The 23,171-nt window shown below is 52.4% G+C and overlaps 2 protein-coding genes across 8 annotated transcripts; both read left to right on the top strand.

Moving 5' to 3' along the window:
- Positions 1 to 881: 881 nt before the first annotated feature.
- On the top strand, positions 882 to 16,206 carry FBF1 (Fas binding factor 1). 6 transcript variants are annotated; one of them, XM_065694168.1, is made up of 23 exons: positions 912 to 983; positions 1,433 to 1,579; positions 2,084 to 2,272; positions 3,234 to 3,302; positions 5,052 to 5,165; positions 6,292 to 6,412; positions 6,657 to 6,790; positions 7,197 to 7,299; positions 7,401 to 7,796; positions 8,222 to 8,316; positions 9,100 to 9,193; positions 9,624 to 9,682; positions 10,558 to 10,688; positions 11,023 to 11,207; positions 11,958 to 12,065; positions 12,373 to 12,503; positions 12,786 to 12,886; positions 13,018 to 13,140; positions 13,540 to 13,638; positions 14,344 to 14,520; positions 14,941 to 15,073; positions 15,367 to 15,485; positions 16,005 to 16,206. In XM_065694168.1, the coding sequence occupies exons 4-23, from the start codon at positions 3,245 to 3,247 to the stop codon at positions 16,071 to 16,073; spliced, it is 2,550 nt and encodes an 849-aa protein (XP_065550240.1). In that variant the 5' UTR covers positions 912 to 983; positions 1,433 to 1,579; positions 2,084 to 2,272; positions 3,234 to 3,244; the 3' UTR covers positions 16,074 to 16,206. The 6 variants fall into 6 exon arrangements, with proteins under 6 accessions (XP_065550243.1, XP_065550240.1, XP_065550238.1 ...); XM_065694166.1 differs by lacking the exon at positions 2,084 to 2,272; XM_065694169.1 differs by lacking the exon at positions 1,433 to 1,579.
- On the top strand, positions 16,037 to 21,955 carry MRPL38 (mitochondrial ribosomal protein L38). 2 transcript variants are annotated; one of them, XM_065694174.1, is made up of 9 exons: positions 16,037 to 16,115; positions 17,143 to 17,322; positions 18,175 to 18,303; positions 18,387 to 18,595; positions 18,969 to 19,041; positions 19,594 to 19,639; positions 20,027 to 20,185; positions 20,791 to 20,927; positions 21,304 to 21,955. In XM_065694174.1, the coding sequence occupies exons 2-9, from the start codon at positions 17,178 to 17,180 to the stop codon at positions 21,438 to 21,440; spliced, it is 1,035 nt and encodes a 344-aa protein (XP_065550246.1). In that variant the 5' UTR covers positions 16,037 to 16,115; positions 17,143 to 17,177; the 3' UTR covers positions 21,441 to 21,955. The 2 variants fall into 2 exon arrangements, with proteins under 2 accessions (XP_065550246.1, XP_065550245.1); XM_065694173.1 differs by lacking the exon at positions 16,037 to 16,115 and adding an exon at positions 16,819 to 16,926.
- The last annotated feature ends 1,216 nt before the right edge of the window (positions 21,956 to 23,171 follow it).

A 23,171-nucleotide genomic window follows, 5' to 3' on the forward strand; every position in this document is an offset into this window, starting at 1 on the left:
ACTTTGAACTGCGACCCCGTTCTTGTGGCACTCTGATACCAATCCTGTCCATCCCTCTCAGGACCACCGTTTCTTAGAAAATGAGCAGATCTTCCTGGACAGCCTGAAGAAAGCGCCCTACACCACTTGAACCCTGTCATACTGAGGAGGTGGCAGCCCTACACACTACTCTGTGAGTGGCTGTGTCCATCCTTGCAGGAGGCCACCGTGCCCTCTGCATGGGCTGGGAATGACAAACATTAAATAATCCCAGTTTTCATGGAGCAGCTGTTCTTTTCTTTAAAAAACAGTCTTGACATGTTCCGAGTGTGAAATCCCTGGCTGAGGCTGCAAGCACACACTTTGTCCGGCCTCCACCCCACAGCCCAGTGCCACTGGCACTGCCTGGGAGGCAATTGCCCTTGTGGGCAGGATTCAGTTGGTGTGCTGCTGGCTCTTGGGCAGGGCTGTGACAGCCAAGCTATTAGAGGGGACGGAGGAGGTTTGGTCTTGCTGCAAGGATGGGCAAGGCAAGAACTGTGTGGCGGCTCTGCCTCGGGGTTTCCATGACATCCCGCAGCACCCCGAGGCCATTCCACAGCTCACTGGTAGCTCCAGCTTTTCCTTGGGGAGCCTTTTCCTGAAGAAACGTGGCTGCTATGCTGGGCTTCTGCTTCCCTCCCAGCCGCCCCTGGCTGACAGCAGCGCCACTTCGCTCCGCTCAGCGTCCCAGCGCTGGGGACCGAGGAGCAAGGGCGCGGGCGCGGAGAAGCGTCCCGGGCGTGGGAAGAGCCCGTCACCCTGCGGCTGTGGGGACGTTTCTAGCCAGGCCCTGGCTGCGACAGCCCCGTTGCTACGGCAGCGGGGGCCCTTCAAGGCAGCCCCTGCGCGGCGGAGCCCCTGTCGCTATAGTAACGGGGGCCTTCCCTTGCGGGAGACTCACATCATGGCGGCGCCCTTGCTGATGGCGGCGCGGTGCGGTGCGCGATCCTTCGGCACGGCCGGTGAGAAACGGGCCGAGAAGCCGCGGTTCCGCACGGGTGGGCAGCGGGAGCCGCTCGGGGCTGGAGGGGGACAGGAGAGCTCGCGGACGTCTGGGTTCCCCAAGCGGGGTTGGGGTGGCACTGGCCCGGCCCGTGCTCCTGCTCTTCGCCCTCCGCGGGCTCCCTCCCGTTCTCTGTATGAATTGGGAACTCTCTTCGCTTCCAGTAGTGCTCTGATGGATAATTTGAGGTTTCTTTGCTCCTGCTGAACCCGCTGAATTCTGCCGCAGCTCAGGCTTTCACTTGTGAGTCAGGACGTGGTGTGTGGGAAAGGCTCTTTTTTCTCTCCTCTGCTCTCGCACATAGGATGTCTTTTCTTGCGCCCAGCCAGCCTTCTCCACAGCAGCTGCCCTGCAGGACAAGGCAGCGAGTGTAGGTGGCTCCAGTTTAACGCTTCCTTCGCTTTTCAGACATCCACAGGTTGCACAGGCAACCACTGCCGGATGGTAGTTGGACTGTTGAGCAGCAGAGTGAGCTCTCCTGCCTCCTCAACACTTTGAATTTGTTTCATTTTGGGCTCCACCGATGACGTGTTTGGTGACCTCCTGAGATGAATGGTAAAATGGACCTTCTTTGCAGCTGGAAGGGAAGCATCTTTATCCTGTTCCTCCCCTCCCACAAGCAGGAGATGCTGTACAACAGCCATTGATCTGTGAGAGGGTTCCAACTGTGAGGGGGGATGCAGCAGGGAGCAGAGCATGGAGCAGGGTTGCCCAGAATCAGAGACCATTGAATAGGGTAGACATCAACCTGGGGAGGCCAAGTGAAGTTCATCTCTTGCTAAAAGCTTCTGTGTGCCCTGGGTGTGGTGGACAAATCCCCCTTTGTAGTGCCTAGCTCAGGAATATGCCCATGTCCATCACCCTATCTCTTCCTGTTGTTTTTTTTTTCCAGTGTCCTGGTTTCAGCTGTGTGTCCTGGAATAGAGATAATTTTCTTCTTAGTAGCTGTTACACTGCTGTGTTTTGGCTTTAGGCTGAGAATAATGCTGGTAACACCCTGCTGGTTTAGTTGCTCAGTAGCACCCTGATCAAGGACTTTTCAATCTCATGCTCTTCCAGTGAGAAGGAGCACAGGAAACTAGAAGGAAGCAGAGACACCAGACCCAAACTAGCCAAAGAAATACTCCATACCACAGCACGTCATGCCCAGTATATAAACTGGGGGGAGTCACCTGGAAGGGCCAGATTGCTGCTCGGGTCAGACTGGGTATTAGTCAGCGGGTGCTGAGCAGTTGTGCATCACTGCTGGTTAGTGGTTTTTTTCATTTCTCCTTTTGTTTTTTTATATTCTCTCCCCTTCTTACTTCTCTTATTATTACTACTATTAGTAATATTACTAGTAGAATATCATACTTTAGCTACTGAACTGTTCTTATCTCAACCCATGGGTTTTACATTGTTCTGATTCCCCTCCCCATCCCACCCAGGGGTGAGCAAGCAGCTGCCTGGTGCTGAGTTTCCAGCTCAGTTCAAACCACAACATCCAAACAGAATTCCTGGTAAATTTCCTGAAGTTTACCAGCCAGCTGATTTCCTGGGAATGCCAAAATCCAGTTCTGGACCAGGGAAGACAACTGTGCAGTGTTCTGGGAAATGTGACTCCTTGGGCGGAGGAGTAAAAATCACAGGAAAGCAGCTAACTCCTGAGAAGATTAAAAAGGAGATTTTACTTTTCTTTTCGCAGCCTGATTGTAAACGAGCAGGGAATATTTTCATCTGGTATAGGGAACAAAAAAATTACTTGCTCCCGAAAATAATTTTCCTGTTCCCTTTTTGGGGGAGTGTTTTTCTGGCCACCTGTTGTCCCATAGGTATCACCTGGCCCCTCTTCAGGATGTTATTACATCGCTAATAGCAGCAAGAGCACCCATGCTCTTCCCATAGCAGCTTCCCACCAAACACCATTTGGCTGTTCCCTCTGCAAAGTGTTCCTACTGGAATCTGCTTAATCTCTGTGTCAGGAGAGCAAGAGTGGTTGTGTTTAAGAAATGCCTGTCCCCAAAGTGTCCTGTTCTTCCCCGGGCCCTTTTTTTCTCTGCTTGCAAGGAGGCCTTTCCAGAAAGATTCCCATCTGGTAGGGCTGTGGGTGAGCTATGTGTCACAACATCTGCTTTTAGGGGGCTGCCACCAGAAAACTGACTTTCAGTCAGGGTGGAACAGGGATGTCTCTGCAGTACGTTGTCTTAACATCTGTGGCCTCTCTTTCCAGAAAAGCCTGCTATGGAAAAGAAGGCACTCTCATCTCCTTCTGCTCGCCAGCTGCACAAGAACTTTGAAGGTAGGATCTCTCTTCACTTCAGCACGTAGACGCATGGGGGCAGCTGAGGACTCTGCCCTTGCTCTCTGCCCTTATATCCTGGGTTCATCAGTAGCAGTCATTTTTCTCCTTAGTAGCTGTGTTTTTTGACTTTCAGCTGGGAACAGCACTGGTAACACTGATGGTTTTAGTTGTTGCTCAGTAATGTTTACTCTGACGAAGGACTTTCTCAGTCTCGTGCTCTGCCAGGGAGGAGGGGAAGCCAGGAGGAAGCAGAGACGGGACACCTGACCCAAACTAGCCATAGGGGTATTCCATACCACAGCATGTCATGCCCAGTATAGAAAATGGGGGAAGTTACCCAAAAGGGCTAGATCACTGCTTGGGTTGGGCTGGGTATCAGGCAGTAGGTGTTGAGCAGTTGTATTCTCTTCCCTTGTGTCGTGGTTTAAACCAATCCACACAGGTCGTTCACTCACACCCCCCCCCCCCCCCGACCCTCCCCACTCCCGGAGGGATGGGGAGGAGAATCAGGAGAATGTAACTCCCACGGGTTGAGATAAGAACAGCCCAGTAACTAAGGTATAACACAAATCACTGCTGCTACCGCCAATGATAATATTGATAAGAGAAAATAACAAGAGAATACGATACCACCGCCGAACGAGTTCGACCCCCCCGAACAGAGAGAGCCTGCCCTTCCGGGTAACTCCCAGTTACCTCTCCAGGCATGACGTGCTGTGGTATGGAATACCTCTTTGGCTAGTGTGGGTCAGGTGTCCTGTCTCTGCTTCCTCGTGGCCTCCCCTCCTCCCTGGCAGAGCATGAGGCTCAGAAAGTCCTTGGCCAGACCAAACATTTGAGCAGCAACTAAAAGCATCAGCGTTATCAGCTCTCTTCCCAGGCCAAAAAAAAGCAAAACATAGCACTGCACTAGCTACTAAGAAGGAGAAAAATGACTGCTACTGCTGAACCCAGGACACCTTGTTATTTCCCTTATCATTATTAGTGGTAGCAGTAGTGGTTTTATGTTATACCTTAGTTACTGGACTGTTCTTATCTCAAGCCGTGGGAGTTACACTCTTTCAATTCTCCTTCCCATCTGTCTGGGAGCAGGGGGAGGAAGGGGAGGAGTGAGTGAGCAGCTGCATGGTTCTGAGTTACTTAAACCGGGACACCATAGTTTGCCTAATGTGTTAACTAAATGCTTGGCTGCTCAGTGAAACTTGGGTCCTTCACTCCTACGATGCTGATGCAAATCTAGACCTACAGAGATGATCAAAGGAAAAAAAAAAGATGCAGCCCTTGTGTCAGAAGGGATTCTGTCCAACTTCCAAACAGGAGCAATAGTTTTCTGGCACAGCTGAGATCTGCTTGTCAAAGGCTGCACTTTAACCAAGATTAGTATCTGTTCAAATTACAGATAGGTTTTAGGTGATTTAGGTGAGCTTTTTTTCTCCCCTTTTTCTTTGCCTAAACAGTGTTCAAGCATTAAAGCACCCAAAGTTTGCATTATTTTTTCGTAGGAGGAAGAAAACATGGAAAAACTGAACATAAATGTAACTCTTGCGTGTGTGAAGTGCAGGGAGACTCAAGGGTATCCCAGGTCCCTGCAGAACCATGGCTTTGAGCAGATACGATCTGCTGTCCCCATGTGCACATGGTACGGGATAGAACTTGGCTTAGCACAGAACTCTTCTTCTAAATAACATTGGGTTTATTTGTTTTTCTTATTATTCTCCTTTCCTATGGGATAATTTCCAAATTTAGATGATCCTTTGGTGGGGCTTTTATCTGATGAGGAGCAGGATGCTCCCAAAAAGCCATCTTCAGCTGGCACTAAAAGCAGCTCTGAGAAGAACACAGAACAGAGCAAAGAAAAAGGTAAGCAGGGTTGCTTGATGCATTTTCTTTGTATTAAGTGAATCAGCAGCTGGCTGAGTTTGTGTGAGGTCCAAACTGATTGAACTGAATTGAAAGCCACCTAGTCCATCTCTTATTAATCATTTATTGGTATATATATTGGCATATGTAACTTGGTAACGGAGTTAACTGTGACCCAGCTCATTGAGTGCTTGATATTTTCAGTTTGCCACTGGTTTCAGAAATGACCTTTCCTTTCTGGGAATGGAGGTTCGTATCTCACATTTGACCTCATCCAGCCTTTTCTGCATGTTGCCAGATGAGAACAAGTTTTCTGGGTCAGGATTTGGGTTGCTGAGAACATCACTGGTCCACACCAAACCATAGTTGGTGCACCTGTCGGTGGGATCCATCTACACTATGGCTGTGTTACTGGCACTCATTCCTCTTGTTCCTGCAACAGGGATACTAATCATAAAACAGTTTCAGTTAGGAGGGACCTTAAAGCTCATCCAGTTCCAGCCCCCTGCCACAAGCAGGGACACCTTCCACTACAGCAGGTTGCTCCAAGCCCTGTCCAGCCTGGCCTTGAACACTGCCAGGGATGGGGCAGCCACAGCTTCTCAGGGCACCCTGTGCCAGGGCCTCACCACTCTCGTAATGAAGACTTTTTTTTCTAATACTGAAGCTAAATATTCCTTCTTTCAGCTTAAATAGTCTGATAGTCCTCTAAAAATCACCTTTCACCCTGATAAATCCACCCCACCCACAAGTAGCAGCTAGTAGGTTAGGGCACGGACTAAGGTGCCTTGGTGGAGCACGACTTTGGGTGATGAGGGACAGGAATTATCTGATTGGAAACTTGCAAAGGTAAAGGAGCTCCTGGTGTTAGCCAGAGCAGAAAACTCAGTGATACCCAGCAATGTACAATCAGTGGATGCATGACTACAAACCAGGCAGTAGCACATTGCCACTTCTTCACTTACTATGAGATGTGGTTACTTGGAAGAGTTATTTAAAAATTACTTTTTAAATGGTCCTGAGTGATAAGAGCAGTCAGGGATGCTTTGATCTCTTGTTTAAAAAAAAAAAAAAAAAAAATGGAAGCTCTGATCGAATCTCCTTCCTTGTGTGATCCCATCCACAGAGCCACCTCAGATGCCCCTGCACACCATGGCACCAGTCCAGAGGAGGGAGCTCACATTTGAAGATGATGATGACTTGACGGATGCACTGGGATTTGGGAGTGGCCCAAAAGGAGATGAGAAGTAAGGAGAGAAGGCACAAGAGTAAGGGCAATGAAGAGGCAGTGGTAAAGTAGGGGATGTCTTGTGTGTTGAGATGGTGCCACCATGCTGGGTAGGAGGTGCTGGAGCTTCTGCCTGTGTCTCCCAGAAAGGGACAAGAGCAGCCTTGTTTGGCAGAGAAGAGCCAGAGCCCCCTGGCAAGGCTGCATGCTGAGGATGAGTCCTGCCCCTCAGAGAAACCAATCTGCCACTGTGTCCCTAACAGAGAGGAGCTCTGGCCAGCCCATTCCATGATAGATGAATTGCTGGGACAAGGCTCCATGGGCAAGATCCTGAAACAGCCAAGCAAGGGAGAGCCCAGGGAGTTCAAACTGGATAAGAAATACCAAAACCAGCCAGGTGAGCACAGCCAGGGATGCTGGGAAGGTCTGCAGAGGTGATAGCATTGGCTTGGGAGAGTGAGATTGATTTCTGATGCCCTTGCAGGGATGCTAATGGGCTGTCAGGTAGTGCAGGGAAAGGTGGCTAGTGCAGAAGTGTAGTACTTTGCCCTTGAGGCAGCCTGGGCGCGTTTGCGCAGTAGCCATAACTCCATTGCCTTTGGAGATGGTCTGATTTCCAGCTAAGAAGCTTTTCCCAGCCACACTGAGGAGGCACTTGCTCATGGGTTGCTGGGAATGATGGTTCCACCTGTGTTTTCCCAGAGGCAGCAATCCTAGTGGAAATTATAGGGGAGGAAAAGGGCTGGTGCCTTTGCAGATGGCTGTTTCTCTGGGTGCTGACTCAAGGCTGGTTATCTGAACAGAGAAGGAAGATGGATGGGACAAGGAGGATTTTGACTTTGGAGCATACCAGCCCACGATGGCCTCCATGCCCAGTGGCCAGCTAGGGAAAAGGCAATCTGTGAGGTATTGTGCTCCGTGAGTGCATGGCTGCTTCCCCTCTGACAGAGCAAGCAGAGTCCCTGGGGTCCCCTCACAGGCAGGTATGCAACTGCTTGTCCTTGCAGCAGGTTTTCTGCTGAGACCAGCAGTGAAGCAAAACCAGAGCCTTGCCACAAGCCTCCTCCAGCCAGCCGGAACCCTGTGTGGGGGAGCAGGAATAGAGGAGACTGGCTGGGTTTGAAAGATGAAGCTTTTATGGATTCAGAGCTGTTGTCCCCGGTGAAAGCCAGTCCCACAGTGAGCCACGCCAGCCCTGCCACAGCCAGGCGGCACTGCTCCACCAGCCAGCTTCCGGCAGCAGAGAAGGCAGCGCCTCAACCTGACCCACCAGGGGAGGAGGAGGACTGGCTGATGGCCCCGTTGGCACACAAGAAAGCCCAAGCACAGGCAAAGACCCAGGAGAGAAATGCCAAGCCTTCAGAAGCTCCAGGCAATGGGCTGGATCCCTGGTCTCCTGTCAGGTAAGGTCATGGTTTGTGGCCGCAACTCTTGCATCTGCTCCACATGTAGCTGCTCCAGCAGGACCTCTCAGAAATTCTTGGCTCCAATTTAAGAAAATAATTTTAAGCACTATCTTGGCTTGGCTTGGGGTAATAATGCAGGGCTTTATTCTGCTGATACTGCCTGCAGTCCCATCAAACCTCTGTGCTCTCCTTCCAGTTGTGGCCAGGATTGTACACACTGCCCTGGGTCCTGCTTTGGTCACTGGGAACTCTGTCACTGGGAGGGAAGGAAGCTGTGAAGGACTGTCAGGCTCTTGCTTGTTTGATTACAGTGGGGCAACCCAGCTTCAAGCTTCTAGAAGTGCCAATCAGGATAATATCTGTATGCCTCTCCCTGAGCTGTGACACTGCTGTGCATCACTGGTGTCTCTGTACCCATGCAGGCAGCTGGTCCCCTGGCTCAGCACCACAAAACAAGACTCAGCTCACCCATTGAAGTCTGTGCAGGGGAATCCCACCAGAGATGACAGTGCCCTGGGTGCGTTTCATGTGGTTGTACAATTTCAGCAGCAGTATGCAGAAAGAGTCCCCCTGCCCTGCAAAAAAACACCCCAAAAAAAGGCAGGAGCCACAGCATCATTGCCGTTGGCCATGTGAATGCTGCCCAGGCTTTGAGCAGCCGTTGTCAGAGGGCTGCCAAGCTGCAGGATCCCACCATTCCCATTTTGTGACATGGTGGGGACATGGTGCTGAGGCACACTGAGCTCTGCAGTTCTGCCTTTGGGGTTTCAGAGGGCTGCAAGGGGCTTGCTGTCTCTGAGCAATGGGTGGGCTTAAGTTTGTGTTGTCCTGTGTCTCTCTCCTTTCCCTCCTGCTATCCTCAGACTCATCCCAGTAGTGCTGTGTGCTGGAAGACCCCCTGCTGTTGTGACTGAGGTTGTGCAGCAGTTCTTAGGCCACTGAAAGTGACTTAGGGGAGCCAGCCTTTTCCCTAAGTGATGGAGATGGAGGAGGAGCCATGCTTTGCCTCCAGACTTGCTCTGCAGAGCAGAGTCCCATCATTATTGTGCATGAGGTGGGGCAGGGGTGCAGGCTGTCTGCAGCGTCTGGGGTGGCTGTAGGGGTAGGTGGGCAAGGCTGTCTGAGCATCCATCCCTGTCCTGGGTTTAGCAGTAGCAGTCAGTTTTTCTCCTTAGCAGCTGGTGCAGCTTTGTGTTTTGATTTTCAGCCTGGGAACAGAGCTGATAACACTGATGTTTTTAGTTGTTGCTAAGTAATGTTTACTCTGACTAAGGCCTTTATGAGTCTCGTGCTCTGTCAGGGACGAGGGGAGGCCAGGAGGAAGCAGAGACAGGACACCTGACCAAAGCTAGCCAAAGAGGTATTCCGTACCACAGCACATCATGCCCAGGGAGGTAACTGGGAGTTACCCGGAAGGGCACGGGCTCTCTTCAGGGGGGGTCAGACTCGTTCGGCGAGTGGTATTGTATTATCTTCCCTTGTTATTTTCTCTTATCATTATTATCATTATTGGTGGTAGCAGCAGTGGTTTGTGTTATACCTTAGTTACTGGGCTGTTCTTATCTCAACCCGTGGGAGTTACATTCTCTCAATTCTCCTCCCCATCCCTCCGGGAGCCAAGGTCGGGGGGAAGGAAAGAAAGAGGGAGAAAGTGGGGGGGAGTGAGTGGACGAGCTGTGTGGCTGGGTTTAAACCACGACAATCCCCATCAGCAACCACTGGAGGGAGCAGGATCCTTCTTGCTCCTCCCACGAGGCCCTCATCCTTCTGGGAGGGGATGGTTCATTTTCCCACATCTAAATCACAGACTTGTCCAATTTTCAGTCCCTACAACCACAATCACACAAGAGCAGAAGATACCAGGCCCTGCTGTGCTCACTCAGGTAGGTGCTGGGGCTGTGCCCCCAAGAGGTGCAGGATCAGGGCAGTGATCTTGAGCCCTGTCCACTGACAAACTGTGATTCAGCTCTGTCCATGCTCCCTCAGCAGGAGGAAAGATGTGCCTCACTTTGCCTCTCTGTGAGCCTGTGTTCATGGAGGCAAAGTGTGTGGAGAGCCCTGAGATGCCACAAGCTGTGTTTATCAGGCCAAAGCACATGTGCTTTGTAAATCACAATGTATTTACAACCCTGTGTTGCCTGAGCAGCATTACATAGTTCCCCAGGCATATATATATGGATGATGTTAAGTAGACAACAGAGGCTCCAGTTGATAGAAGACTTTCTTCAGCTGTTTTTTCCAGTATGGTGGTGAAGATGCTCTGACATTGTTTCTAGACAATGGAAGGGAAATAAGTTTTGGTCTTTGAAGCCTCCATTTCTCATTTAGCTTGGCCTCTGTGCCTGCCCTCGTGGCAGAACACACGCTTTCTCCTAGGGGACTCATGTTTGTATCCTTGGGTGTCTTACCAGAGAAGGAAGAGCCCAGCATGCTTGTGTCTGGGGTAGGGGCTACTTGCTGGGTGTCAACTGGAGAGAAAGGGCCCAGGGCAGCAATGGGCTTGGGCTGGAGAAGGGGAGAGGAGGGACACCAGCAGGCTGGGGGTAGATTGCCATTCCCATGCTGGGAGGAGGTGCCCAGGGCTTTACCTCCCTGAGAGCATCCCTGTGTCCCTGCATTTTGCTGCACCCAGGGCACATCTGCAGAGTGCCCCACAGTTGCAGGTGAGGCTCGTGCCTTCCTTTGAGGGTTGATGGCCCCACCACAAACCCACTGATTCCAAAGAGTCTTAATTTTCTTTCTTCATCTCCTTAGGCAGATTCTGCAGCCCCAGGCTTGCTACATGAGAGGAGGCTGGGAGCTCCCACAACCCAGTTCTACAAGGATGCATCAGGCTGTCATGCAGAGCTCCTCAGGGCCCAGGCCCGTGTGGCAGAGCTGGAGAGCCAGGTGAACCCCATAGCCTGCTGGGTGCGGACCATGGGAGACCCAGGAGAAGGAGAAGGGGTTGCGTCTGCTCCAGATAACATCAGGGTGACGGGAGGGAGGAGAAACCTCCCTGTCCAGGGATGTCTATGGTCGCTAAGAGCTGCTGTGGATCTCTGTCCCTGCGGCAGCACAAGGACCTTCTCTGGCTGCCCAACAGGTCCAGATGCTGGAGATGGAGCGGACTCAGTACAAACTGATGCTGGAGAGTCTCCAGCAGCGGCACCAGGCAGACCTGGATCATCTCGAGAGCACATACAGGTATCAAGCTCTCACCTCTGCTCCTCTTTTCTGTCAGGTACTTGCCTGCTGCCCCATCCATCTCCCCAGGCTGGGAATGCTGGAGCACTTCCCAAATCTATCCGTGGGACGTGCAGGCACAAAACCATGTCAATGTGGACCTGGTGGAGGCAAAGAGCAGCCCATGGGTGAGCTGAGGTGGGGGTCCACTCTCACCAACTCTGTCCCATGGATGACAAGAAGGTGGGGCCACTCCCATTGCCAGCACATTGCCAACCAGGACAATACACTGGGCAGTAGCAGGGGGGTTCAGGGCTCAGACTGCAGGGTGTCTGTATGTTTCCCTGTGCACATAGTGACACTGGTCTGCTCCTAAATCCCTGTGTGCACTTTGGGTGGAGGGTCATGGGTATTGCCATGAAAGTAACACTTGTTCCTTGCTATGACCTCCCTGGGTGGGAGCCGGGTGAAGATGCTGGGTAAGAGCAGCATGAGCAGCACACATGGGGCTGGTAGTCCCAGTCTTACCAAAGGAACCAGGGAGTAGTTTGGGAACACAGGGAATGGAGAAGTCAGAGCCCAGAAACACTGTGTTATGGGCAGCTCAGTGGCTTTTGGAATGAGGATTTGCTTTGTAGGTGGAAATGGGAAGATCTGGCTGCACACATTATTTTAAAGTGAATGCTCTGAACTTTGAAAGATGCTTAATGCAGCGTTTTACCTCGCCTAGATCCCTTTTATTCTGGTCAGTGAGTCGCTGATGACCACATAGTCAATGAGAAATCAGGTTTTGGTAGAGAAGCCCATAACTGCGAAATGTGGTTCACCGAAATGTGGGTGCCTGTCAGTGGGATGCCCCGTAACAGACTACCATGCCAGCTCAGCTCCTGGGACCTGGTTCTCAGCCCCACAACCAAGCCTCTTCCACAGTGCTGTCATGGGGAGCACTGGTTTGTAACAGCCCGTGGTGGGCTCCTTCCCTGGGTCCTGCAGGACATTGGTCAAGGAGATGCGCAAAGACTACGAAGAGCAGCTCCAGCGGCTGAAACGGCTGAAAGACCTGGAGATTGATGCAGTGACCAGTGCCACCTCACATACCAGGTGCTGACACCTGGTGCCATATCCCCACATGAGTCCCTGGCCATGGAGTTCCCTGCTCTACGGGAACCAGCATAGAACCATGGCAGGAGGTGCCATCCCCTCTCCCACCCACTGCCTCCAGGATGCTGATCTGTTTAATATCCTCTGGTACTCTAAGCAGCAGCTCTGTCCTCCTACCACTCTGTCATGACCCAGAGAGGTTCAGGGCAGGGCTGCCCAGCCTTTGGCCCACCACACATCCCCTTCTCCATCACAGTGAGACCAAGTGTGTCCACAGGGGTGACCCTCCCCTCTCTCCTCTCCGCAGGTCTTTGAATGGTATCATCGAGCAGATGGAGAAGTTCTCCAGTGACCTGCATGACCTCTCACACAAGGTGGAGACCATGCACCAAACCACATCCCAGGAACTGGCACAGCAGTGGGACAAGCAGCTCAAAGGTACTTCTGCTGTTCCTATGTGTCAGAATGTCTGCAGGATCCCTGCCAGGGCTGGGGACACCCAGGAAACAGGGAGAAGTTGACCCAAGTTAGCCAGAAGCTGGGGGCCAAGGCCTGTTTTGGTCACTGGACACCTCCGGGTCTCCACTTCAAAAACAGTGTCCTGGGGATGCACAGAAGGTGATGAGCATAAACACATGCAGCTTTTCTGTGAACATAGTACAGCAAGAGGAGGGCTTCCCACCTCATGCTGCTCATGGCCCTGTTGCTTCCTCTCACTAGTGCTTGAGGACAGGCTGTCACAACAGAAGAGGGACATGGAGGAGGGGTGGAGCCGATTCCAGGAGGTGATCACTAGAATGGATTCCAGGCTGAGTGAGCAGGTGAGCCCACACTGTGTCTGTTGCCCAGGTCAGCCCTCCTGTCTGGCTGTGGGACATATGCCTTGCCCATCGGAGGTTCCTGGCCTGGAGCCTGTGGGTGGCATCTGTCTTTTCTCTATGTCTGAACCCAGGAGAGATGGAGGCTGGTGGCAGAGCAATCCAAAGCGGAATTGCTGCAGCACTCACTGGAGGAGCAGCGGCGAGGCATGACCCAGCAGCTCTTCATGGAGCGAGCAGAGCTGGAGAGGGAGAAGGTAAGGTGAGGCAGACATCTCCAGGTGCTTTCTGCATGTCCCTTGAGTCTGACCAGGGCTGCAGTGTGTGGTAGAAATGAGATTTGGGTACTGGGCTGTAGCATCCTTCCTCTGCCATCTGGCTCCTCAATACCACACCTGGTCTCACAGTGAATCGCAATCAGACCAACCCTCTTGCACACAGATGCAAGAGGCTTCTGTGTGTGTGTATGATGCACACTGGTTCTCGAGGAGCATGGGGCCAGAGCTCTCTATGCAGGGTTCATGACAGGTGTTGTAGGCTTGAACAAGCTTGTAGACGTTGCGTGGTGTTTGGTGGCAGAGATGAGCTAAAGGAGAAAAATACTGGGGCAAATGGGACTTGGTGCTTTTCTCTTCCTCTCTTGTGATGCTCTCCAGAGTGCATTGCTGGAGGAGCGACAGAAGCTGGAGCGTGAGATGGACCAAACCCTGCAGACGGCCTCCCAGAGAGAGAGCACCATCATGAGCCTAGCCAAGGTACCACAGCAGAGCCCCTTCCTGTGGCCTCCAGCACTGCTTGGCAGGCTCACGGATGGGTCCTGCCCATGGGGAGGCATTCAGCGTTGCCTTCAGGTGTTTAAGACCGAGACTTCACTCGGGGTGCTGAGAATCCAGCTGTTCCAGAAACAGCCTACACCAGCCTGTTTTAGAGATGGACTTAAGCATCAGTCTCTGTCTCCCCTTTGCCTGTGAGGAGGTTGGGCAGCCAGACCAGGTGCAGCTGCCTCCGTTGGAAGTCTGGCAAGATGAAACCCCTGTGCTGGATAAAGCAAAACCTCCCTGTACCATGGGGATTTGTCCAGTGCCAGTTCTGCTCCCCGCTGGGGCTTCCAGAGGGGATATGTGGCACAGGCAGCATGGCAAAGCTGCATTAGTAAGGACTACAAGGGTGAAAAATATCACATTCAGGCTGAATATTTCCACTGTTGACAAAGTGCCATGCCTTGAGCATGTTTTAGGGTATGCAACATGGTGGGGGGTTCCGTCTTTTCTGGGGAAGGAGTGTGTTTGTGTATCTGTACAATCCAAGCTGTGCCAGCCCTGCCCCCCCCCCCCCCCCAAAGGTGGGTGTATGAGGACACTGCTTGGGTACCTGGTGGCGCTGCTCTGCACCAAAAACTGGCACACATGAAAAGCTCAACAGGGCTGGTGATGCACTAGTTTTCCCCATGCCCACGCTAGGAGCAGGCAGAGCTGAAGATCCGGAGCCGTGAGCTGAAAGTGAAGGAGAATCACTTGTTGAGGGACAGGGAGCTGCTGGAAGAAGCATGGCAGGAGCTGAGGCATGAGAAGGAGAAGGTGAACAGGGCCGCATTGCGCATCCAGAACCGTGAGGAGGAGATTAAAAGCACAACCAAGGCAAGTAGAGCATCTGCACTGCAATTCATGGCTGTACAGGGGCCAGCAACAAAGCTGGGGTTTCCTGTCCCTCCCAAAGTCATGAATCCAAATCCTGTCCTGGGAGGGGGATAAGGGGATGCACAGAGGAGCCCTGCCTCAGGGCAGCGAGGGTCCCTGTCCCCAGCCTCCCCAGCTGCTCTCTTACAGCTGTCCTCCCAGAAGTATGAGGAAGGGGAGCGAGCCCTGCGGGAGGCACGCAGAGTAGAGTCTGAGCACCAGAGCAGGCTGCAGGTCATACAGCAGCACTTGGAGCAGCTAAAGCAGCAGGAACAGTGTCTGCACCAGGCAAATACCCCCAGACCTTCCCTTCTTGGCTTGGGGCTGCCATGCCAGGGGCCTGGACCTTTCCAAACAGCTTGTCTCTTGGGGATGGGGCAGGAGCGGCTGAGCATGGCTCGCCAGAGGAAACAGCTTGAACAGCTACGTGAGATGCTACCCAGGAGCCCTGTGACGCTGCAGACTATGGGCAAGGACCTCAGTGCCCCTATGACGGGCATTCCCACCACACTGCGTAAGGCTTCCTGTATGCTGCTGGGGACACCTGCACTTGTATTCCACTTCTCAGGAGGCTTGAGGTGTTCTGAGAGCTCTTTTAGTTCCCCTGTGTGTAAACCTCAGATGTGGCTTGGCCTCCTTGTCCAAGGAGCTGCGCTCTCTTGAGCGAGGGCATCGCCTGGAAGGGGAAGGAGGGGGGAGAGGCAGGTGGGTTAAACCTCCTGCTTGCACTGGGAGGCTGGGGAGGACCCTGCTGCAGGGACATGCAGGCAGCAGAAAACGAAAAGGGATGCTCTGTTGTCTCCTTAGCAGCACAGGCACTACACAATGTTCCAGGCTTTCTGCCTCCTATCCCAGAAGCCCTGTCCATGGCCAGCCCCACTGACCACTACATCAGCCTGCTGCTGCTGAACTACAAGGCCCAGCAGGTGAGGTGGTAGGAGACCATGGGTGGAAGGAGCTTCAATCAGCGGGGTTGGAGCAGGCTGGGTGAAGCCTGGTAGTGATAGGCTGGAGGATCTCCTGAGATCATTTCTGAGCTGCTGGGCTGGCATCTTGAGGGGCAATACCAGAAGCAAGGATGGGTGGATCCTCACAGCTTGCCTTGGGTTCGTGGAGAATATCCTTGACTTTATGGGGTTGCCCCTCTTCCACCCAGGGATGGGGTGAGAAGAAGCTAGTTCTGCTGGACTCTGGCTTTGTGATACCCGCGTCCTCTCCTGTCAGCTCCCTGCTGGGTCATTCTCCAGGCAGGGATGCTCTTTGAGGCTTCCTCTGTGTGAGGTTATGGGCTTGTGAGGTGGGGCATTACACCCAGGGGGTACCACAGATGGGTACCTGCCCAGATGAAAGAGGGTTTGGGACACTTCCCTTACTCATGACTGACACTTTGAACTGCGACCCCGTTCTTGTGGCACTCTGATACCAATCCTGTCCATCCCTCTCAGGACCACCGTTTCTTAGAAAATGAGCAGATCTTCCTGGACAGCCTGAAGAAAGCGCCCTACACCACTTGAACCCTGTCATACTGAGGAGGTGGCAGCCCTACACACTACTCTGTGAGTGGCTGTGTCCATCCTTGCAGGAGGCCACCGTGCCCTCTGCATGGGCTGGGAATGACAAACATTAAATAATCCCAGTTTTCATGGAGCAGCTGTTCTTTTCTTTAAAAAACAGTCTTGACATGTTCCGAGTGTGAAATCCCTGGCTGAGGCTGCAAGCACACACTTTGTCCGGCCTCCACCCCACAGCCCAGTGCCACTGGCACTGCCTGGGAGGCAATTGCCCTTGTGGGCAGGATTCAGTTGGTGTGCTGCTGGCTCTTGGGCAGGGCTGTGACAGCCAAGCTATTAGAGGGGACGGAGGAGGTTTGGTCTTGCTGCAAGGATGGGCAAGGCAAGAACTGTGTGGCGGCTCTGCCTCGGGGTTTCCATGACATCCCGCAGCACCCCGAGGCCATTCCACAGCTCACTGGTAGCTCCAGCTTTTCCTTGGGGAGCCTTTTCCTGAAGAAACGTGGCTGCTATGCTGGGCTTCTGCTTCCCTCCCAGCCGCCCCTGGCTGACAGCAGCACCACTTCGCTCCGCTCAGCGTCCCAGCGCTGGGGACCGAGGAGCAAGGGCGCGGGCGCGGAGAAGCGTCCCGGGCGTGGGAAGAGCCCGTCACCCTGCGGCTGTGGGGACGTTTCTAGCCAGGCCCTGGCTGCGACAGCCCCGTTGCTACGGCAGCGGGGGCCCTTCAAGGCAGCCCCTGCGCGGCGGAGCCCCTGTCGCTATAGTAACGGGGGCCTTCCCTTGCGGGAGACTCACATCATGGCGGCGCCCTTGCTGATGGCGGCGCGGTGCGGTGCGCGATCCTTCGGCACGGCCGGTGAGAAACGGGCCGAGAAGCCGCGGTTCCGCACGGGTGGGCAGCGGGAGCCGCTCGGGGCTGGAGGGGGACAGGAGAGCTCGCGGACGTCTGGGTTCCCCAAGCGGGGTTGGGGTGGCACTGGCCCGGCCCGTGCTCCTGCTCTTCGCCCTCCGCGGGCTCCTTCCGTCTCGTTTCCCGTTCTCTGTATGAATTAGGAACTCTCTTCGCTTCCAGCCGCGCTCTGCAAGCGGGCAGCCCCTCTGGGACCGATGCCCAACGAACATATCGACGTCAGCAACTTGGAAGCGCTGGAAAAATACCGCAGTTTCACTCGTTACTTCAAATTGGCGGAAAAGGAGAGCAGGAGGCCCCGGTGGTGGAAAACGTACCGGCAGCACACCAGTCCCCAGCCAGGTACTCGTGGAAGCAGCTGCACCACATGGTTTTGCTGCTAAAGGTCAGGGAAACTGTGGGTGTTAAGAGCTGATGAGGTGCTTTGGCACGAGGCTCGTCCTGATGTTTTTGTTTGTTTTGTTTCAAAGTTTGCAGTGCACAAACGTCTTCAGGGGAAAGGGGCTACAGTTTTCTGAACGGAGGGAGGCTGGCCTCCTCCCAAAAGACATTGAGCAGAGTAACAAAATGATTCCTGGGAATCCCAGGACCTAGAGCTTTAGACCTGCAGCAAGTAACATAGTTCGGCTGCTCTGCTGAGCAGCCCCAGAGACGACCTGCTCACCAGCTGGGAAACCCACAGGACTAGGAATGCTATGAGTTGGGGAAGGAAGGAGCAGAAGTGTGGAGATGGAGGGGGAAGGTGGTAGAATTTAGTCCCCTATGTCTTGAAGTTTGCACCTCTCTCACACTCTAGCTGAAGGGGGCCTATAGGGATGCTGGCGAGGGTCTCTCCGTCAGGTACTGTAGTGACAGGACAAGAGGTAACGGGTTAAAACTTAAACAGGGGAAGTTTAGATTGGATATAAGGAGGAAATTCTTTCCTGTTAGGGTGGTGAGGCACTGGAATGGGTTGCCCAGGGGGGTTGTGAGTGCTCCATCTCTGGCAGTGTTCAAGGCCAGGTTGGATGAAGCCTTGGGTGGGATGGTTTAGCGTGAGGTGTCCCTGCCTATGGCAGGGGGGTTGGAACTAGATGATCTTGAGGTCCTTTCCAACCCTAACTATTCTATGATTCTATGTTGCAGGGGGTTTGTGTTTGGGTGTTTGAGGTATTCGCATTTTTACATACATGACTTTTTCATCCCTTTGTGAAGAGCCAAAGACTGACATCAGTCTGCCGCGTGATAAGCTGCTGCGGTCTAAAGAACTCAAGAAAAGAAAAAAGATCCTGAGGGAGAACCACCAGAATACTGAGATGGAAAGAGCAGCCCGGCTCAGGACTGGTCTGTGCCCTACCACCTTTTCTCCCTGTCCTGGCTGCTCTTGGTGCCCAGCTGCCTCCTGCAGCATTTCTCTCTCCTTGCAGTGCTGATTCCCCTCAACAAAGTCAGAGCTGAGTGGGAGAAGAGCAGTGGCCCATTCCACAAGCAGCGTGTAGCAGAGCACTGTGGGATATTTCGTGACTTGTTCAAGGGAGCCACATTCACCCCTTGGATTACCTTGAGGGTGGAGTACAGCCAAGAAGATGAGTACCTTGTGCCAGTATACTATGGGAACATGGTAACTCCATCAGAGGTGTGTGAGGGGAGCGGGGAGCAACCTCAACCCCATGGGAAGCCTCTGTGTTTCTGTCAGATGCTTCTAACAGGCTTGTTTGTTTGGGGGGATTTCTTTTAAAAGGGTTATTTCCTCTGCGATGAAGGAAATCTATTTCCTGGAAATGAGAAGGACAGAGCTTTGCAACAGGATCACTGTCTACCAGCACGCTGATGTTTATTAACGCTCCAGGGGGCTCTCCATGTGAAGCTGGGTGGCATGGCTGTGTCTAGTCTGTGTTGCATCCTGGTCTTGCCCACAAGAAGTTTATGTTCTTTGCCTTGGAAATTGCGATCTGGTCTTAATGGAACCTGTTTGAGCAATGTATGTTCTTTTTATGTTGTTCTTTCAGGCTTCTGGTCCCCCTGCAGTGTCATATGAGGCAGATAAAGGCTCCCTCTGGACCGTGTTGCTCACAAATCCAGGTGAGTAGTGAGTTCTTTAATAAAACATGTTTAAACTGGTCATTTCAGTCTGCTTTTGGTTAGCTTCTGTTTCCTTTGGGAAATAACCAGAGGTGATGTGATACCTGCTAAGCAGGGACATATGCAGAAAGGGCTGTAGCCTCCCCAGATCTCTGGCTGAGAGATGGACAGTGACGCGACAAAACCTCTGTCACAGTGTAGAGGAAACAATTCCCTGGCTCCCATCTTTTGTTTACCCCCAACAAACTTTTGTTAACTCCTCTCTCCCTTGGCAGTCTGCCTGGGAGGCAGGTTAGCTGACATTGTTTGAAACCAAGGCACAGTGAAGTGAAGCAGATGACCAAGAAGTTCTATTAGTTTTGGAATTACATCTGTAGAGTTTTTTGCTCCTCATTTTAAGCCCAGTCCTATTAGAATGAGTTACTTTTGTGACAGGAAAGGAATGCTGGGAGGTCTTGAGCTGACCCCTCCATTCAAAGCATTTACCCTTTGGGGTTGATACAAACACCAGGGTGCCCCTAAGTCGCCTTTCTCTGTTTTGTGTGTTTGCAGATGGACATCTAAGAGACACAGACTCAGAGTACCTCCACTGGCTGGTGTGAGTACATCAGAGGCATGTGCTGTTTAGCCCAGGGAAAGCCCAGGCAGAGCAGGTAGAAACTCCTCCAGCAGAGCTGGGGAATAAACATTTACTACAGCAGTTCAGTGGCTTGCTTTGGTGCTCCTGCCAGTAGCTTTTCTGCCCCTGTGTTCTGGGTTCTGTTAAACATGCAGTAGTTCCAGGTGTTGTTGCTGTTTGGCATTCAGATAACTGGGTATGAATTTTCTTCCAGTGAAAGCAGCCTCTACTATCTGTTCACTTGTCAAACAGGGCACCAGTCACGTCAAAACGCAGCTCAGAGTGATTTTCAATTCTGGGTTGAGTCTGCTGGTTCTAATGGAGGGAAATGAATGGGTCTATTGAAGTAAACTTCTTTGTGTTCAGGACAAACATCCCAGGCAACGACTTTAAGTCGGGTAAGGAGATCTGCCACTACTTGCCGCCCTTCCCTGCCATGGGAACTGGCTACCATCGCTTCATCTTCCTCCTCTTCAAGCAAGACTGCCCCATAGATTTCAGCGAGGATGCTCGGCCAATGCCGTGGTAATTCAGGCTTTCACTGGGTAGTTTTGCACTCCGTTGGCTTGGTTGTTAGTGCTATGATCACATGGTTATTACTGCTGTAGGAGAGCAGTTTCTTTTAATCTGCAGGGTTGTTTGGAGCTGTTTTGAGGTTTTTTGTCACCTGAAGCCACAATCCCAGCCCTGCAAGCACTGTGGTATCCTGTTGCTTTAAACAGACTGTTAAGAAAGTGGTTTGTCCTGCATGGGCAGGAATGTGCATGGAGCTGGAGAACCTGTGAGGCTTGCTTTTGGTGACTTCCTTTTCATAGAACTCTAGAAAGGTTGTGTTGGATGGGACCTTCAGGCTTACCCAGTTCCAACCCCCTGCCATGGGCAGGGACACCTTCCACTAGAGCAGCTTGCTCCAAGCTCCATCCAACCTGGCCTTGAACACTGCCAGGGATGGGGCAGCCACAGCTTCTCTGGGCACCCCGTGCCAGTGCCTCAGCACCCTCACAGGGAAGAAAAGAGGTTATATACCTCTGTTTTATAGACTCTGGGGTGATGTGGGGAAGTGGTTGCCTACCAGGATGCTGCGGGAAAAGTGGTTTACGTCAGGTGTTGTGCTTGTGTCTTGTTTCCAGCCACAGCCTCAAGATGCGAACCTTTAGCACATTTGACTTCTACAGAAAGCACGAGGATGCAATGACCCCAGCAGGGCTGGCATTTTTCCAGTGTCAATGGGACAGCTCCGTTACTGAGGTCTTCCATCAACTTCTCAGTAAGCAATGCAGTGTTCAGAGGTGCTGGAGGGAGCCTGTTGGTGAACTGGGACACGGTCCTGTGAGTAGCACACAGGGCTGCTGAGCGAGCTGTGACTGGAGGCTCGCACTTGCTCTTGGTGGTTGTCTAGGATCTGTTACAGCACAGAGTGGTTACTTACTGCACCATCATCCCCCAAACAAACAGCAGTCTAAAACAGCCTCTCAAAGAACATTTTGATTGAGCATTTTAAAATAACACTGACAGAGCCTTCACCAGCACATGCTTGACCAGCCCTGGTCCTGTGTGCACATGGGGGCCCTTGCTAGTGAAGGGGGAGGTCCGAGGTTTGGGACTGAACCATCTTGCTGACGTTTTGCATTACCCCTTTCCAGATATGAGAGAGCCTGTGTTTGAGTTTGTGAGGCCACCCGTTTACCATCCTCCGCAGCTGAAGTTCCCGCGCCACCAGCCTCTGAGGTACCTGGACAGATACCGAAACACTCAGGAGCCCACCTACGGCATTTACTAGGGACCCAGACACTTCTTGCAGCACTCAGGCATAAGCTGGGTGCCGGCCAGGCAGATGGAGCTGCCAGTGTTCCTGCATTCACACAGCTGGGAGCATCTTCACCTCTGGAGGGAGACAAGGTCTCAGCCCCTCAGCTACAGGTTCCCCTGTGCTGGCAGCGCTGGGAACTGAACAGCTGGGGGCGACAGGGCTTGCACTGCTGGCAGCTGCATGATCAAAAGGCTACTTAAGTAAAGATGGATGAAAGCAAATCCGTGGCCAGGCTGAAACCTTGCTACTCGTTGCATAGGACATCTAATCAGTACGGGTGTCAGGGTAGAGTCCCCCCAGAGATGCCCTGCTTTGCTGCTCTGCAAGGATCACAGTTCCACTCTTGCATGTTCATGGAACAAAAAGAGCCAGGCCAGCCTGGATTTCCTTCTCTTGGAGCGCTGCAGTTTAGGACTGTGTTGGCTTTTGTTTGTGCTGTTCTCTTAGAGACAAGTTTGATTAAACACCCTGAGTGAGGCTGGCAAGAGATGTCTTTATTGGGAAGAGCTTGGTATTTTGACCAGCTGGCACGGAGCTGAGGATCTCAGAGGGGTGGACTAACAATATGATCGCATAACAACGTAACTTTCCTGAGTCAAAACACTTGGCATAGCCAAGGACATGAGTCCTACCAAAAGGTGTCCTTCTGGGGGGGGTGAGGTGTACAAACCCATCCGTCTGTCCCTGCGATGTTTTTCAAATTTTCACCCCCACTTAGGGACAGAGTTGGAATACCTTGTTAACTATTATTGTACAAAGTGCTGGGGGCGGGACTGTGCTCAAACCCTCCATTCCTTGTTGTGTTGTAGGGTTTATTTCTTGGTACCAGGTGACCTGCTACTTAGTAGCAGGTGTACAAAACATTGATTGGTATCAAGCAGAAGAACAGGGTCCTGCAGTACCTCTCCTGCTTCATGTTGCTCCCCAGTGCCACAGCAGCACCAGCCACCAGACCTCATCTGGTTTCCATGCCTGCTGCAGTCACCCTGGGCCTCATCACCCACCTTGAGCTTTTGCATTTTTTCTGACTGATTCATGTTTCCAGTGGAGAGACTCTGCTTTCTGCTGGGCTCTTTCTGGATCCTCTGATCACATGTTCAAACCCCCAAATACCAACATACTGCTTCAACTGCCTCTTCCCAGCTCTGGTTCACAGTAACTTTTTCTGAAGTTTCCCCCTTCAAGAAATAAGAGCTTCCAGCAAACAACTGAGATTGTGCTGAAAAATTCTTCCCTGTGAGGGTGCTGAGGCGCTGGCACAGGGTGCCCAGAGAAGCTGTGGCTGCCCCATCCCTGGCAGTGTTCACAGCCAGGTTGGACACAGGGGCTTGGAGCAAGCTGCTGTAGTGGAAGGTGTCCCTGCCCGTGGCAGGGGTTGGAGCTGGATGAGTTTTGAAGGTCCCTTCCAACGCAAACCAATCTCTGGTTCTGTGACTTGCCAGCTCCCTGAAGATCACATCTGCAAGGGTAAGGAGATAAGGTTTAGATTGTAAGGTTGGGAGCTTTTCTCCTGAAGACAGGGTGAAGGTATGCAGTGCCTGGGCATCACTATCACCTCCAGGCAGAATACTCTGCCTGAGCAGAGGCTGGTTGCTCAGGTGATACCTTTCTTACATTCAAAGTACTGACACGCACAGGTGTTGCAAGGAACTTAGTAGGAAAAGGAGTGGTGGGTGTGCACAGGGGCATGTACAAACAGCA

The sequence above is a fragment of the Lathamus discolor genome, chromosome 13 (genome assembly GCF_037157495.1).
Source record: "Lathamus discolor isolate bLatDis1 chromosome 13, bLatDis1.hap1, whole genome shotgun sequence".
In the NCBI taxonomy this organism is placed as follows: domain Eukaryota; kingdom Metazoa; phylum Chordata; class Aves; order Psittaciformes; family Psittacidae; genus Lathamus; species Lathamus discolor.

Excerpts from the sequence above, each read along its gene's own strand:
- FBF1 (XM_065694166.1), top strand. Across the intron at positions 7,797-8,221 it reads GATCCCTGGTCTCCTGTCAG|GCAGCTGGTCCCCTGGCTCA; the intron begins GTAAGGTCATGG and ends GTACCCATGCAG. Across the intron at positions 11,208-11,957 it reads GTCCCATGGATGACAAGAAG|GACATTGGTCAAGGAGATGC; the intron begins GTGGGGCCACTC and ends TGGGTCCTGCAG.
- MRPL38 (XM_065694173.1), top strand. The coding sequence starts at position 16,869 with ATGGCGGCGCCCTTGCTGATGGCGGCGCGGTGCGGTGCGCGATCCTTC. Across the intron at positions 17,323-18,174 it reads GCACACCAGTCCCCAGCCAG|AGCCAAAGACTGACATCAGT; the intron begins GTACTCGTGGAA and ends CCCTTTGTGAAG. Across the intron at positions 19,640-20,026 it reads GAGTACCTCCACTGGCTGGT|GACAAACATCCCAGGCAACG; the intron begins GTGAGTACATCA and ends CTTTGTGTTCAG.